This window comes from Rhinopithecus bieti, unplaced genomic scaffold, assembly GCF_001698545.2.
Source record: "Rhinopithecus bieti isolate Rb0 unplaced genomic scaffold, ASM169854v2 scaffold_32014, whole genome shotgun sequence".
Classification (NCBI taxonomy): Eukaryota; Metazoa; Chordata; class Mammalia; order Primates; family Cercopithecidae; genus Rhinopithecus; species Rhinopithecus bieti.
In genome coordinates, this window is record NW_016813639.1 from 681,982 (window position 1) to 698,175 (window position 16,194).

At 38.1% G+C, this 16,194-nt stretch overlaps 1 protein-coding gene across 2 annotated transcripts in view; it reads left to right on the forward strand.

Annotated features, from left to right (window-relative positions):
• SKIL (SKI like proto-oncogene) overlaps positions 1-13,532 on the forward strand; it is a 32,179-nt gene extending 18,647 nt beyond the window's left edge. The window contains exons 2-6 of one of the 2 annotated variants that reach the window (XM_017848804.1): positions 3,803-3,900; positions 6,788-6,882; positions 10,598-10,839; positions 11,419-11,643; positions 12,635-13,532. In XM_017848804.1, the coding sequence (XP_017704293.1) occupies positions 3,803-3,900; positions 6,788-6,882; positions 10,598-10,839; positions 11,419-11,643; positions 12,635-12,793 (819 nt within the window). In that variant the 3' untranslated portion in view covers positions 12,794-13,532. Of the gene's footprint in view, positions 1-3,802; positions 3,901-6,787; positions 7,021-10,597; positions 10,840-11,418; positions 11,644-12,634 lie in introns of both variants that reach the window. The other variant, XM_017848803.1, reaches the window with a different exon arrangement.
• Positions 13,533-16,194: the final 2,662 nt, after the last annotated feature.

Below are 16,194 nucleotides of genomic sequence, written 5' to 3' on the forward strand. Positions count from 1 at the left end.
TTTTGAGACGGAGTCTTGCTCTGTCACCCAGGCTGGAGTGCAGTGGCGCGATCTCGGCTCACTGCAAGCTCCGCCTTCTGGGTTCATGCCATTCTCCTGCCTCAGCCTCTGGAGTAGCTGGGACTACAGGCGCCCGCCACCACGCCCAGCTAATATTTTGTATTTTTTTTTTTTTTTAGTAGACATGGGGTTTCACCGTGTTCGCCAGGATGGTCTCTATCTCCTGACCTCGTGATCTGCCCGCCTCAGATCCCTCCCAGAGTGCTGGGATTACAGGCATGAGCCACCGCACCTGGCCTGCTCAATAATTCTTAACAAAAATAAAGATCTTCCACATACATATTTTTGTCTTTTTTTTTTTTTTTGAGACAGAGCCTTGCTCTGTCACCCAAGCTGGAGTGCAATGGCACCGTCTTGGCTCACTGCAACCTCCACCTCCCGGGTTCAAGCGATTCTCCTGTCTCAGCCTCCTGAGTAGCTGGGACTACAGGTGCGTGCCACCACACCCGTCTAATTTTTGTATTTTTAGTAGAGATAGGATTTCACTATATTGGCCAGGCTGGTCTTGAACTCCTGACCTCGTGATCCGCCTGCCTCAGCCTCCTAAAGTTCAAAGTGCTGGGATTACAGGCGTGAGCCACCTTGCCCGGCCTATTTTTGTCTTTTAATTGGCCCTAAATCATCTCCTGACTGAACATATTTTAAGATATATGTTCTAAGAGCTATTTCCTTTCTGTTTTTAACCTGTTGAGGGCAGTGGGTTACTTGTCAGATCTCTCTCAGGTTTCTTCATTCTCATTGGTTTCCTCCATTAGTAGGATCTCAGTAATCAAACCAGAGTTTGGACAGTTTAGAGTTGATTTTGTTTTAATCATTATTGCTTAACATCCAGAGATCTGTTTCCAGTCCTTCAGTTTCTTGGTTCTAAACTGGAATATTGGGACATCAGGCAAAACAACTTTCCTACTTTCCTTATTTGTTAGTGTTTAGTGGCTTTCCACTGTGTGTGGTTTTATTCATTACTGAATGAAGTTGTCATTCCCCATACAGAAGGAATTGGGAATTGGACCCTCTTTTTTTTTTTTTTTGTTTTGGGTTTTGCTCTGTCACCCAGGCTGGAGTGCAGCGGCATGAACTCAGCTCACTGCAACCTCTGCTTCCTGGATTCAAGTGATTCTCCTGTCTCAGCCATTCAAGTAGCTGGGATTACAGGCACTTGCCACCATGTCCGGCTAATTTTTGTAGAAACGGCATTTCTCCATGTTGTCCAGGCTGGTCTTGAACTCCTGACTTTAGGTGATCCTCCCCCATCAGCCTCCCAAGGTGCTGGGTTATAAAGGTGAGCTGCCGCACCCTGCCGGAATTGGAGCCCCTTTTTTTTCTGTCTTGAAATGGGGTCTGGCTCTGTTGCCCAGGCTGGAGTGCGGTGGTGCAATCTTGGCTCACTGCAACCTCCGCCTCCTGGGTTCAAGTGATTCTCCTGCCTCAGCCTCCCAAATAACTGGGATTACAAGTGTGCGCCACTACATCCAGCTAATTTTTGTATTTTTAGTAGAAACTGGGTTTCGCTATATTGGCCAAGCTGGTCTTGAGCTCCTGACCTCAGGTGATCTACCCTCCTGGGCCTCCCAAAATGCTGGGATTACAGGCATGAGCCACCGTGCCCAGCCATGGAGCCTCTTAAAGGCATAGTTTAGAGAAATATCCTGCTCTCATTTTTGTCTTATCCCTTGGTTAACTCATTCCTAATCTCATTTTCCCTCACTTTCCTGGTTTTGTCTAACTTCCTATTTTTGTTGCTCTCCTTAACCATGCCACCTTTCAGCTCTCCTTTTCTTCTTTCCCCTTTCCCTCACCAGTGAGTCTTGCCTCCCTCTTTTAAGTATCCTTTTCCCACAAGAGCAAGGTAATTTCGTATAATAGGAAATATGTGGGAGATGAAGGGAGGACAAAATGTAAATAAAGCAAACCAAAATAAGGGAGAAGTTCGTAACCACAGGTCGTTTATTCTTTTTTTCCCTTCAATTTCTTTTTTTGTTTTGTTTTGTTTTTTTGAGACAGTTCTTGCTCTGTAGCACAGGCTGGAGGGCAGTGGCATTATCTTGGCTTACTGCAACCTCCATCTCCTGTGTTCAAGTGATTCTCCTGTCTCAGCCTCCTGAGTAGCTGGCATTACAGGCATATGCCACCATGCCTGGCCAATTTTTTTGTATTTTTATTTTATTTATTTTTTGAGATGGGGTCTCACTGTGTCACCCAGGCTGGAGTGCAGCAGTGTAATCTTGGCTCACTGCAGGCTCCGCTTCCTGGGTTCAAGCAGTTTTCCCACCTCAGCCTCCTGAGTAGCTGGGATTACAGGGGCTGCACCACCACGCCCAGTTAAGTTTTGCATTTTTAGTAGAGACAGGGTTTTGCCATGTTGGCCAGGCTGGTCTTGAACTCGACCTCAGGTGATCCACCCACCTCAGCCTCCCACAGTGCTGGGATTACAGGTGTGAGCCACCGAACCCGGCCCCTCTTCAATTTCTGAGCCTCAGTTGTTTTCTCATCTGTAAAATGGCAATGATACCTACTTAAGGGGGGATATTTGGTAGAATTAAGAATGATGTATAAAGTTCTCAGCAGGTAGACGTTCATTAAGTTGCCAGTTACCTTTCTCCTTATTTTTCTTTATTTTTAGTTATAGTTCATCCTTAAGCATTAAAAAATGCTTTTTATATTTATTAGGAAATATGGTTTAATGACAAGTGTTAGCAAACAATGTGGTTTTGGATTTAATTTGGCAAAGTATTGCTGTAGAATGGTATCTATAGCTAATATGCTAACAAATACTGTAGGGCTGGGGTATAATCTAGCTGATTGTAGCACAGGAATAAGAATCAGAATTTTTCCAGTCCTGTACCTTTACAGAATTCTGTTATTTAAAATGGATTTCCAACCGGGCTCAGTGGCTCATGCCTGTAATCCCAGCACTTTGAGAGGCTAAGGAGTGGGGATCACCTGAGGTCAGGAGTTTGAGACCAGTCTGGCCAACATGGCGAAACCCCATCTCTGCTAAGAATACAAAAATTAGCTGGGCGTGGTGGTGGGCACCTGTAATCCCAGCTACTCAGGAGACTGATGCAGAGAATCGCTTGAACCCGAGAGGTGGAGGTTGCAGTGAGCTGAGATCTCGCCACTGCTCTCCAGCGTGGGTGACAAAGCGAGACTCTGTCTCAAAAACAAAACAAAATAAATAAAATAGATTTCATAAGTATGAAATTTGATGGAATCATTTCTGGCACTCCACATTAACATGCGCACTGAAACTGTTCTTGTGATGGGATAGTTTATGTGGGTGTCTCTGAGTTTCAGGTGATTAATCAGGCTTCTTCAAGGGAAGACTGCCTTATTGGAAGATGACTCTTGAGACAGGGTCTCACTCTGTTGCCCAGGATAGAGTGAAGTGGTGCAATCACGGTTCACTGCAAGCCTCAACTTCCTGGGCTGAAGGGATTCTCCCACCTCAGCCTTCCAAGTAGCTGGGACCACAGGTGTATACCACCGCACCTGGCTAATTTTTTTTTTTTTTTAAGAGACTGGGTTTTCCTATGTTGCCCAGGCTGACTCCAGGGGTCATGGGATTTTCCCCACTCTGCCTCCCAAAGTGCCAGGAATACAGGTGTGAACCACTGTGCCTGGCATGATGACTCCTAAATAATGTTACTTGTCTTTACTCAGTGGCCCAGTCAGGTTGACACATAAAATTAACCTTCACAGGTTAAAACTTCAATAAATGTTTCACTTCCATGTTTTTCTGCAGACAGATGCACCATCAGGAATGGAATTACAGTCATGGTATCCTGTTATAAAGCAGGAAGGTGACCATGTTTCTCAGACACATTCATTTTTACACCCCAGGTAAGTTGGTATTTGTTTGTTCGTTCATTCATTTCTTCATTCAGCAACTGTATACCACACACTATTCTAGGACATGGGAATTTAATTATTTATTTATTTATTTATTTTGAGATGGAGTCTTGTTCTGTTACCCAGGCTGGAGTGCAATGCCGCGATCTCGGCTCACTGTAACCTCCACCTCCTGGGTTCAAGCGATTCTCCTGCCTCAGCCTCCCGAGTAGCAGGGACTACAGGCTCACACCACCATGCCCAACTAATTTTTGTATTTTTAGTATAGACGGGGTTTCACAATGTTGGCCAGGCTGGTCTCGAACTCCTGACCTCAGGTGATCTGCCTGCCTCAGCCTGCCAAAGTGCTGGGATTACAGGCATGAGCCACTGCACCTGACCAGGAATTTATTTCTTTATTTTCAGGCTTGCTTGTTAATCATAGATTATCTTTGAAAATTCCAAATTATTTTTAAATAAGTCTGTTGGTATTTAATGTATTTTTTTGTTTCATTTATCATTATAGGGAAATTGTAGACAAATTGTAATTAGTCACTCTTACTAGAAAAAAATTCAAAGAAAGAATCTAAAATGAAATTAATTATAAATTGCACTGAATATTTGAAATAACCTTTACTATGTATTTCTATGTGTTTTCTAGAAATAGGTCATTTTCTTTTTGCCCTAAAGTAAAAATGAAAGTTCTTTAATTTCTTACTTTTCTTCAAGAGGTAAACCAACTCTTCAAGAGTTTAGTGTGCAACTTTGATTTTTTTTTTTTTTTTTTTTAGACAAAGTCTCACTGTGTCACCCAGACTGGACTGCAGTGGCAGGATCTTGGTCCACTGCAGCCTCCGCCTCCCAGGTTCAAGCAGTTCTTCTGCCATGGCATCCTGTAGCTGAGCCTGAGCGCCAGCCGCCACTTCCGGCTAATTTTTTTGTATTTTTAGTACAGACAGGGTTTCACCATGTTGACCAGGCTGGTTTTGAACTCCTGATCTCAAGTAATCTGTTGGCCTTGGCCTCCCAAAGTGCTGCTAGGATTATAGGCGTGAGCCACTGTGCCCAGCTGCGACCTCAACTTTTTTTTTTTTTTTTTTTGAGACGGGGTGTTGCTCTGTTGCCCAGGCTGGAGTGCAATGGTGCGATCTTGGCTCACTGCAACCTCTGCCTCCCGGATTCAAGCGATTCTCCTGCTTCAGCCTCTTGAGTAGCTGGGATTACAGGCACCCGCCACTACACCCAGCTAATTTTTGTATTTTTAGTACAGATGAGGTTTCACCATGTGGGCCAGGCTGGTCTCGAACTCCTGACCTCAAGTGATCCACCTGTGTCAGCCTCCCAAAGTGCTGGGATTACAAGCATGAGCCCCTGCACCCAGCCTGCAACTTTGATATTTTAAAAAGAAATTCTTTTGAAACTTAGAGCTTTCTTAATAACCACACTTTTCAAAATCAGAGGTTTACTTTTTCAGTAAATGTGCACCCTAGATTATAAGTTTTTGTTGTTGAGTCCTAGATTTTTATCTACTAGTGTAAATCTGTATTCCCTCCAAGCATGGCGACAAAGAGACCGAGTCTTATTTACATTTTATAATCACTACTTTACCTGTTGTATTTGCAGTAAGTCTTTTGAGCACTATTAAACCTGTCAATTTTCTTGTCCTATCAGAAAACTGAGATTTTGGCTCAAAAATGTATGTTATTAACAAAGGGGAACAATATAGATGTCATGTACAAAGAAAATGAAACGTAAGAGGAGATTGTCTGGAGTTCAGGGGATGGAGTGTCAAGTCTTAAATGGTTGCATCTTTTTGCTAAGTGTCACTCAGAATATAGTTACAAATATGTAGCTGAAATTTGTTTGTTCCACGAGCTTCTCAGATGTGTCTACTGGGCAATTTTATGTGAGTTTTGATCAAAATTGGTAATCTCTTCAATCTTAGTTTTGCATAATTTATTATTGCCATTTTCTCAAATGAATAGGAAGTAGTGAAGTATTTTAAGAAGATTGCTCGGTGGGGTTTGATACGAGAACTGCCCAGTAGCTGGGTGGCATTCAGAGTGCATATTCTCTCTCTGAGGTATATAAGAAGAGCCCTGAGAGCTCCTCATTGAGCCTCTTGTGAATCAGTCCATAACCTTGCAGTCTGCAACTGAAGCAGCCTCACCAAAGCAAAGAGCCAAGATTCCCTGTTTGGAAGGGTGGTGGGCAAGATAAAGTCCTCCAAAGTAGTTATAGATGATTCTCTTTCTGGAGTAAAACTTACCTGCTCAGAGTTGTTACACAGCTGTATAAAGTGCTTAATGCTTTTAGTTCTGGGGTGGTTCTGAGGGAAGGAGAAGAGCCTGTGATTTTCTTTCTGAGTATCTTTTTAGTGCTTAGAAATAACTTGCCAAGAAGAAGAAAAAAAAAAAAACCACAAAATTACTTGCAAGCTGGTTATGGTTGCTTATGCCTGTGATACTAGTGCTTTGGGAGTTAGACACGGGAGGGTATCACTTGAGCCCAGGAGTTCAAGGCCAACTTGGCAGCCTAGGAAGACCCCATCTCTAAAAAAAAAATGGGAATGTGTCTTCCCAGCTACCTGGGATGCTAAAGCAGGAGGATTGCTTGAGCCCAGGAGTTACAGGTCACAGTGAGCCATGATCACACCATTACACCCAGCCTGGGTTACTTGCAGACTAACAAAAAATCCCTTATAATTTTGTTTGTAATGCCTAAAGTGCTGATTTTTTTCCTAAGAATTCTTTACTGTGACCTTTATTTTCTGAGTTGTAATATTGTCTGTTTTGGTTTAAAAAAAAAAGTTTAACCACAGAAATGCATGTTACGTATTTGATTTTTACTTAATCGTAATATGTAATATATGTTTTGTTTTGCTTTTACTTGTTTTCAGCTACTACTTATACATGTGTGATAAAGTGGTTGCCCCAAATGTGTCGCTTACTTCTGCTGTATCCCAGTCTAAAGAGCTCACAAAGACAGAGTCAAGTAAGTCCATATCAAGACAGTCAGAGAAGGCTCACAGTAGTTGTAAACTTCAAAAAACAGTGTCTTATCCAGATGTCTCACTTGAGGAACAGGAGAAAATGGATTTAAAAACAAGTAGAGAATTATGTAGCCGTTTAGGTAAGTATTCAGAGATTATCTTTCTAAAATTAAATATCTAATGAACACATTTATTCAGCATTTTCAAACAGACTTTTTGTTTAAGCTAAATTTTCAGATAATTAGAGCTTTTACCTTTAAAAATGCTACCCTTCAAAACTCTGGGTGATTTATTTTAATCTCAGTTGCTATACTTTCCTAGCGTGGTGATAGCTCAGGAGACTGAGATAGATACAGATAGGCTACCTGGCCTCAGACTGCAAGTTATTTTGGTCTGAATTTTTTTTCTTTCCTACCTTTTGCTGTCAGTCTTCAGGAGATCCTTGTTTTTCTTTCTTCCTTTTTTTTTCTTTTTTTGTGACAGAGTCTTTCTCTGTTGCCTAGGCTGGAGTGCAGTGGCGAGATCACGGCTCACTGCAGCCTCAACCTTTTGGCTCAAGTGATCCTCCCACCTCAGTCTCCCTGGTAGCTGGGACCAGAGGCACACACCACTGTGCCTGCCTAATTTAATTTAATTTAATTTTTTTTTGTAGATGGGTCTTGCTATGTTGCTCAAGCTGGTCTCGAACTCCTGGGCTTAAGTGATCCTTCTGCCTTGGCCTCTCAAAGTGTTGGGATTACAGGTGTGAGCCACCACACCCAACCTTTATTTTTCTTTCTAATTTGCCATGAACTGAGACAGCATTTAACTAATACTAAGAAGTACATGTAAGTAAGAGTAGTTAGGTATAGAACTCAGGGAAACTTAGTTATGGAATAAAGCAAGGATTGAAAGCTCTGGGGGCCAGGCATATGGCATAAATGTGGAATATTGGCTGGTTGTTTAAAAGAAAAAAATAGCTGGCTACTTACCATGCCTTTTAAAATACTGTGGATTAAATGAGACATGTCCACAGGTATTGCCTGTGTTACCATCCATATAGCAGCACAGCTTTGCTTAGTGATTAGGCAGTGTGACAATTACTTTAGCTGCCTTGGAACAGTTGGAGGGTCTTCTATTTATTTAATTTTTTATAGAGAATTGAGATTCTTGGGGGTTTTCTTTTTTTTTTTTTCTTGAGACAAGAGTTTCACTCTTGTCGCCCAGGCTGGAGTGCATTGGGGTGATTTCGGCTCACTGCAACTTCTGCCTCCAGGGTTCAAGCTATGCTCCTGCCTCAGCTCTCCGAGTAGCTGGGATTAGAGGCGTGCATCACCACACCTGGATAATTGTTTTGTATTATTAGTAGAGACAGGGTTTTCGCCATATTGGGCAGGCTGGTCTTGAACTCCTGACCTTAGGTGATCCACCTGCCTCGGCCCATAATATTTTCATCACTCGAAAAATTAACCCTGTAATCCATTAGGAGTCACACCCTGATTCTCCCTTTCTTGAAGCCTCTGGCAACCACTAATCTATTGTCTATCTTTATGGATTTGCTTATTCTGTACATTTCATTATAAAAGGAATTGTACAACATGTGGCTTTTCATGTCTGACCAAAAAGCTTATGCTTCTTTCATTAAGGATAATGTTTTCATAGTCCATGTTGTTGCATGTACCAGGACTTCTTTTCATGGCCTGATAAGATTCGATTATGTGGATATACCATGTTTTGTTTATCCCTTCATCAGTTGGCGGACATTTGCAGTGGCTCTACTTTTTGGAAATTATGAATAATGCTGCTGTAAACACTTGTGTAGCAGTTTAAGTGTGGGACTATATTTTCAGGTTTTTTTAGTATATATTTAGGAGTGAAATTGCTAGGTCATGTGGTAGTTATGTTTAATGTTTTGAGGGACTGCCAGACTTTTCTAAAACAGTTGCACCATTTTACATTCCTGTGGTAGCTTGGGAGTTTCAACTTTTGCATATCTTTGTCAACGCTTGTTATTGTCTTTTGAATATAGCCATCCTAGTGGTTGTGAAGTGGTATGTCATGGTTTTAATTTGCAGTTTCTCAGTGAATGATGATATTGAGTATCTTTTCATGTTTTTCTTGGACATTGCATATCTTTGGAGAAATGTCTATTCAGATCTTTTGGCTGTTTTAAAACTAGGTTGTCTTTTTACTATTGAGTTGTAAGAGTTCTTTATATATTCTGGATACTAGATCCTTATCAGATATTTGATTTACCATGCTGTTTTTTTTTTTTTTACTTTCTTATTAGTGTTCTTTTGTGTGTATGTGTGTGTGTGTTTTTTTTCCTGAGACAAAGTCTGGCTGTATCACCCAGCTCTGCTCACTGCAGCCTCTACCTCCCGGGCTCAATCCATCCTTTCACCTCAGCCTCCCAAATAGCTGGGACTACAAGGATGTACCACCATGCTCAGCTAATTTTTGTATTTTTGGTGGAGTTGGAGTTTTGCCATTTTGAGGCTGGTCTCACACTTGTGAGCTCAAGCGATCCACCTGCCTCGGCCTCCCAAAGTGTTGGGATTACAGGGTGTGAGCCACCATGCTTGGCTGTGTTAGTGTTCTTTGAAGCACAAAAGTTTTAAATTTTTATTATATCCAATTTATCTATTTTGTTTCTTGTTTTAGGTATCATATCTAAGACTATTGCCTAATCCCAATTCCAAGGAATTTATATTTATTTATTTTTGAGACTGAGTCTCGCTCTGTTGTCCAGGCTGGCGTACAGTGGTGCGATCTCAGCTCACCGCAACCTCCACCTCCTGGGTTCAAGCAATTTTTCTGTCTCAGACTTCCGAGTAGCTGGGATTACAGGTGCACGCCACCATGCCCGGCTAATTTTTTTTTTGTATTTTTAGTAGAGACAGGGTTTTACCACGTTGGTCAGGCTGGTGGCAAACTCCTGACCTCAGGTAGTCCACCTGCCTCGGCCTCCCAAAGTGCTGGGATTATAGGCATGAGCCACCACACCCAGCCAAGAAATTTATATTTCAGGGTTGTAGCTCTTACATTTAGGTCTTTGATTAATTTAGAGTTAATTTATTTTTGTATACAGTATAAGGTCCAACCTTTTCTTTTGCATGTGGATATAGTTGTCTGTATGTTGAAAAGATTATTCTTTCCTGATTGAATTGCTTTGGCACTTTGTCAACAGCAATTGCCTTATAAAGTATGAGTTTTTTAAATTTCTGGACTCTGAATTCTGTTCTAGTGATCTGTATGTCTATCCTTAAGTCATACCACACAGTCTTGATTTCTGTAGTAAACTTTGAAATTGGGAATTGTGAGTCTTTCAACTTCGGTCTTCTTTTTCAAGATTGTTTTATCTATTTTGGGTTTGCTGCATTTCCATATGAATTTTAGAATCTGCTTGTCAATTTCTGCAAAAAATCCAGTGGGGATTTTGATAGGGATTGCACTGAATAAGTAGATCAATTTGGGAACTGTTACTGTCTTAACAATATTAAATTCCAATCCATGAATTTGGGATGTCTTTCCATGTATTTAGGTCTTAAATTTCTTTTAGTGATGTTTTGTAGTTGTAATTGTACTTGCACTACTTTTGTTAAATTTATTCCTATTTTATTTGTTTTAGTCTAATTTATAAATGAAATGTTTTAAAATTTTCATTTATGGATTGTTCTAGTGATTTTTTAATGGAGTGATATTCATACTTTGTTATTTGATTTTTTTCTCTCAAAGATACATCAATCTCAAATAATTCTACAAGTAAAAGGAAATCTGAGTCTGCCACTTGCAAATTAGTCAGAGACATAAACCAAGTGGGAATTGGCCTTGTTGCTGCCACTTCATCTCCTCTTCTTGTGAAAGATGTCATTTGTGAGGATGATAAGGGAAAAATCATGGAAGAAGTAATGAGAACTTATTTAAAACAACAGGAAAAACTAAACTTGATTTTGCAAAAGAAGCAACAACTTCAGATGGTAAAGTTGTTATGTAAATGATAGTCCATTATGAAAAGATACTTTTGTATATTGCTCTGTCACCCAGGCTGGAGTGCAGTGGCACGATCTCAGCTCACTGCAACCTCCGCCTCCCAGGTTCAAGCAATTTCTTCTGCCTTAGCCTTCCAAGTAGCTGGGATTAGAGGCACATGCCACCATGCCTGGCTAAATTTTGTATTCTTAGTAGAGATGGAGTTTCTCCGTGTTGGCGATGTTGGCCAGGCTCTAACTTTTGACCTTGTGATCCACCAGCCTCGGCCTCCCAAAGTGCTGGGATTACAGGTGTGAGACACCGCGCCCAGCGCCCCCGTATATGCTTATAAGAAAAGTCAAGATGAGATGCTATAATGTACTTAAGATTATTGTTTTACACTGATAAGCAATTTTAATATACTTTAAAATTTTTTGAGAAAATAGTTTTTAAAAATAATTACCTCTATATAGAACTGGTAATGATAGCTGAATTTTAGGTATTTTCTGTGCTATATTTTCCAGAACTGAAAATTTTAAGATGATGAAAATAAAGTAAAAATTGTATTGTGATTCTTTACATTACAGGAAGTAAAAATGTTGAGTAGTTCAAAATCTATGAAGGAACTCACTGAAGAACAGCAGAATTTACAGAAAGAACTTGAATCTTTGCAGAATGAACATGCTCAAAGAATGGAAGAATTTTATGTTGAACAGAAAGACTTAGAGAAAAAATTGGAGCAGATAATGAAGCAAAAATGTACCTGTGACTCAAATTTAGAAAAAGACAAAGAGGCTGAATATGCAGGACAGGTAAGAATTACTGTTTGTATAATGGTGCCCTTTCAGCATGGAAAAGGAAACTGTTACTTCTCTTTTTTTTTTTTGAGACAGAGTCTCACTCTGTCGCCCAGGCTGGAGTGCAGTGGCGCGATCTCAGCTCCCCACGACCTCCGCCTCCTGGGTTCAAGCAGTTCTCCTGCCTTAGCCTCCTGATTGTAGCTGTGATTACAGGCGTGTGACACTATGCCTGGCTAAGTTTTGTATTTTTTAGTAGAGACGGGGTTTCACCATGTTGGTCAGGCTGGTCTCAAACTGTTGACCTCGTGATCCGCCCTCCTCAGCCTCCTAAAGTGCTAGAATTATAGACATGAGCCACTGTGCTCGGCCACGGTTACTTCTCTAATAAAGGAATTACTTTTTGTCAAGCTCAGTTTACGAAGCTAGATTTCAAAATAGATAATTCTGTTAAACATAGCTTTATGCTGTATTGTCCAAGATGATTATTTTGATGTTTGTTGCTTTTATTAGTTTAAACTTTTATTAGGTTACTGCAGTTTAGTTACCTAAATTGGTAATCTCTAGCCCTCTGAATATCATATGTTATATTATTTTAATGTAGTATATGAGCTTTCAAATCTGCAAATTAACAAACAGGAACTGTTGCCTATTATGTTCAAAAGCACTGGAGCAAAAATAAACAATTCTCTTTTGTTAATAGAATCTCACAATTTAAGGAACATGAACAAATAACTAACATGAGCAGGCTGTGATGAGCCATATAGTAAAGTATAGGGCATAATGAACATGGTGGATGTGTTTGTTCCTCTCATTCCTTTGCTTTTTCTTAAATTTAATGTCCTGTCAGATGTCAAATTAATAGTATTAGATGCTTAACGAATTTAGTATACATGAAATAGTTCATTTTGTAAGAAGTAATTTGAAAATAAGTGTTTCCTATGATACGAGGATTAAGTGGAAAAACAAAACAATTAAAATTGACATCGCCTTTTAAATCACATAGCTGGCAGAACTGAGACAGAGATTGGACCATGCTGAGGCCGATAGGCAAGAACTCCAAGATGAACTCAGACAGGAACGGGAAGCAAGACAGAAGTTAGAGATGATGATAAAAGAGCTAAAGCTGCAAATTCTGAAATCATCCAAGACTGCTAAAGAATAGAGAATGTTGAAGAGATTCATCTGTGTATTATTGACAAGGTTTTTTTGTTTGTTTGTTGCTTGCTTTGTTAATTGAATTCTGAAGAACTTATCTGCATGAAGATAACTAGGCATTCTATCCATTTGTAGATCAGAGAAAGTGAAGAGATTATATATTAGTACTTAAATTTTTACATTTTCCAAATGAATGAAAATGTATGTTTCTTTGTACTTTTTTAAAAAAACAGCTTAGTAACAATACCATATGGTTTCAACTAGTGGGTAATCTGCTTATATTTCTAATGCAAACTTAACAATTGTGTACTTTTTAAAAGCTGCAGTATGTGATGGAATATAACTGTGGTCAATTTTGTTATCCATATTTCAGACTCAATTTTAGATACAATGTAGCTTTATATTTAAGTATATAGAGCTACTCAAGGAGTTGAATCTCCCCTTTTCTCATTAACACAATTTTTCTAAGTTGATACAGTATACTCATTAACATACATCAAATTTACTCTTACTTGGTTCAGATTGTGGAATGAATTTCCACCAGTTCTCTTCTTTTTAATGTGTATCCTAGGAGGAATTTTATTGAGGCTATAGCATACCCCATGAGCACAGTGGGGAAGAATAATGTGTTGTTATGCACTGCTGCTAAACAGAAGAAGCAGTTGTAATTTGTTTTTCAGTTTAAATGTGGTTATATTTAGATTTTTTTTTAAGCAGCAACTTTTCAAAATAAAATAATTTCTGAACTTTGTGTTAATAATGGTGTGAAAATATTAATGTTCTTGAGAAAAACTGATACCATTGTTGTATATTAGTTTCTATACAATCCATGATCCTCCTGTATAGTTTTTATATGTAGTTATGAGTCTTACTGAAATTTATATAATGGACTTGTTTTCTTTAAGTTGTAAAATGTTAAACACCTTGAAGGTTATTTTGGACTTTTGTATGTTTAAATGTTAAGTCTTACCAAAATTTGCACGAATGGACCATTTTCAATTACTACTTAATATAAAAATCAGGAATTTACAGTCAACTGATAGTACATGATAGGTGCATATAGGACAGTTTAGTTATCTGCTACTAAAAGATTTTTAGATAAGTTTTAGGAGATAAAGGAATTCCATAGTTTCGGGAGGGAAAACATCTTCTGCACTTTTTTTTTGCACAGAAAAGTCTGTCATTCTCCAATGGCAAATTTCATATTTGTTAATTCTTGGCTTAAAATATATTAGGTAAAATTCTTAGATCTGTTTTTAAAGGAAGTTTCCTGAAACTATTATTAATTGACATTATTACCCCATGGATTTTATGGGATAATACATGTTTTTCATGTTCTCTTATAAGGTACTATGTATGAATTACTTCAGCGAGCTGTATTTATTTTAAAATAAATTAGCTAGGGTTAAGGTTATACTCTATTTCCAGCACAGAAGGTAGATAATCTAACGGTGTAGAAAGAAATCACTAGGTTGTCATTTAACCAGTTATTTTCATATTTTGCTTAATAGTACATATCCAAAAAGAATTTTGTATTTCCCCAGATGTAATTTTTTACTAAATTGAGTATGACCTAAATGTGTATATTCAGTTTTCCATTTAAATTTTGCTATATTAAGACTAATTTAATTTGTTGATTCTTGGAATCTTCTCAAGGAGGAACAAATATTAAAATGACATGCAGAAACAAATATTTAAAATGATGTATTCTCCCAATACAATCTGTTTAGATCTGGAGAAAGAAAAATCAGATATTTATGATATAGTTTTATTTTAATTTTGAATTATTCGTGTCACAGCTCAGCTTTTTGGAAGACAAACTGAAACACCTATAATTTCATTTATATTTCTAATTCACTTGGAACCTTTCTGCTTTATGTTACCTAGAAAATGATAAAATAATTTGTTTCAACCCAAAACTTCTAAAATAAATTGCTTAATCCTTGAAATATGTTATTTGAAAATTTTAAGCAGTGTTTAAACACCATTAAATTATTATGAACTGGTAATTCAGAATTGAGTAAAGAAGTATTTCTTCTAGTCCTTCACATAATGAAAATTTGCCACATGACGTTGTATAGTCTTCATTTTTCAGAAGATGCGTTGATGTGCCATAGGTTTCTGTCTAACTTCCTTGAAAATAGTTTTTTAAGTCAATTGTAAATATACATATTATTGTTAAAAGTAACTTTAAACTGTACCACATAGCTTGAAAACAATATAGAGATTTTGTAATACCTTATAAGTGGCCTCGGCTAAAATACCCATATAAAACTTACTCTATTCTTTGCATGCTTATTTTGTGTGTTGGTTGCTAGCTTAAAGTTTGATTTGTTGTTAGTTTTTGTGTGCCAAATTCACTAGGCAAGCAGATTTTTCCTCAGACTTCAAAAAATAATTCTTTTGGGAAAATGTAAAATGTTTACTCTAAAAGCTGCATTAAAGGGACAGCCTATAAAAGGTTTTGCTAGCTCATCTTTAGAAGGAAGAAAGAATGTTAGCTTGGGTGATGTTTAATTTGGGTGGTGATAGTTTCTGTAGTCTAAACTGTATGAGAAAAGTGTACCTACTCTATAAAGGTAATAAATGTAAAACCTCTTGCTGTTATTGAGGAAGCTCTTCAACTACTCTAAATTTCACAAATGTAACTTATAACACTATGAAAAGGTTTGACCAACAATTTACGTTTGCTGTGTGCTTTAGTTTTTGTTTAAGCATATTCTTTTGCTTGAATTTCTGTGTTCATGAGAGTTAGGGTGTTTTATGCTTCTTGAACTAATTTTATAACATATTTAATATATTACCAGTTAAGATATAAAATCATTTGTACATAGTGAATTGTAAAGCAGCTATTCAAGTAGGTGAAATAAAGTATATATTTGTGGGCTATCCATATCTTTTAGAAGTCCTGACAGAACAATCAGTTTATTTGCACATAGGTAGCTTCTGTTTGAAGGAAAGTACAGTTATAAGGAAACTCAAATACTATAAGATATGTCAAGGTATTTCTCCAGAATTAATTGCAAAGCTAGTGCAGAAGGTTTTTAATCAGCTTCTAAAATTTTCTTTTCAATAAGACATATGTTTTGATTACTTAGGGAAGATGCCTCATTTTTATTTGCCCTTTATGCATTTAATCCAAATGATAGGAGATTAAAAATTAATATAAAGAAAAATTGTGCTCATACTGTACATGTATTTCTGTGCTTGGAACTACTTGTTAATCTTATCGAAGCTGTCAGCAATAAGGGACATATAACTGCTGTATTATACATTGTGGAATTGAATAAACAGCCTTTTTTTTTTTCTAGTATAGGGTACTTAAGCATTTCCACTTTTGGAAGAAAACATACGAGTATTTTATATTACATTTCATTTAAAAGGACAGGTTTTTTTTTTTTTTTTTTT